This window comes from Aplysia californica, unplaced genomic scaffold (assembly GCF_000002075.1).
Source record: "Aplysia californica isolate F4 #8 unplaced genomic scaffold, AplCal3.0 scaffold02723, whole genome shotgun sequence".
Taxonomy (NCBI): Eukaryota; Metazoa; Mollusca; class Gastropoda; order Aplysiida; family Aplysiidae; genus Aplysia; species Aplysia californica.
Genome location: NW_004799993.1, coordinates 550 through 1,428, shown reverse-complemented (window position 1 = coordinate 1,428; position 879 = coordinate 550). Strand labels below are relative to the sequence as shown.

At 46.5% G+C, this 879-nt stretch overlaps 1 protein-coding gene across 1 annotated transcript in view; it reads right to left on the bottom strand.

The window, feature by feature from the left end:
• Positions 1-543, bottom strand: part of LOC106014125 (putative uncharacterized protein FLJ46204) — a gene marked incomplete at its 5' end in the record, with an annotated part of 2,013 nt that extends 1,470 nt beyond the window's left edge. Inside the window, one exon of the mRNA XM_013091183.1 lies at positions 21-543. Within this exon, the coding sequence (XP_012946637.1) occupies positions 21-543 (523 nt within the window). The remainder of the gene's footprint in view (positions 1-20) is intronic.
• Between the last annotated feature and the right edge of the window lie 336 nt (positions 544-879).

Below are 879 nucleotides of genomic sequence, written 5' to 3'. Positions count from 1 at the left end.
TGACAGTATGACAGTATGACAGTGTGACAGTGTGACAGTATGACAGTCTGACAGTGTGACAGTCTGACAGTATGACAGTGTGACAGTATGACAGTGTGACAGTGTGACAGTATGACAGTATGCCAGTGTGACAGTGTGACAGTCTGACAGTCTGACAGTATGACAGTGTGACAGTGTGACAGTGTGACAGTGTGACTGTTCGACAGTCTGACAGTGTGACAATCTGACAGTGTGACAGTGTGACAGTGTGACAGTCTGACAGTCTGACAGTGTGACAGTATGACAGTATGACAGTGTGACAGTGTGACAGTATGACAGTCTGACAGTGTGACAGTCTGACAGTATGACAGTGTGACAGTATGACAGTGTGACAGTGTGACAGTATGACAGTATGCCAGTGTGACAGTGTGACAGTCTGACAGTCTGACAGTATGACAGTGTGACAGTGTGACAGTCTGACAGTGTGACAGTGTGACTGTTCGACAGTCTGACAGTGTGACAGTCTGACAGTGTGACAGTGTGACAGTGTGACAGTGTGACAGTCTGACAGTGTGACAGTATGACAGTATGACAGTGTGACAGTGTGACAGTATGACAGTATGACAGTCTGACAGTCTGACAGTCTGACAGTGTGTAAAATGGCGTGTTTATCTAGCGTACAAGCCAACGTACACATCGTGACCAGTGGTGGGTGGTTGGCGGATGCTCTGGTGTGGTTTACTCCTTCTTTCCTATCAAACATCTCTCGTCCTGATCTCTCCTCTTTTGTGTTTGTTACTCTCTTGTAACACCTAGTCTTCGCCACTTATCTTACCTTTTGTTGCAAGTGCTGTAAAACTCTTACTAAAACTAAACCAAGTGGGTGGTTGGCGGGTGCTC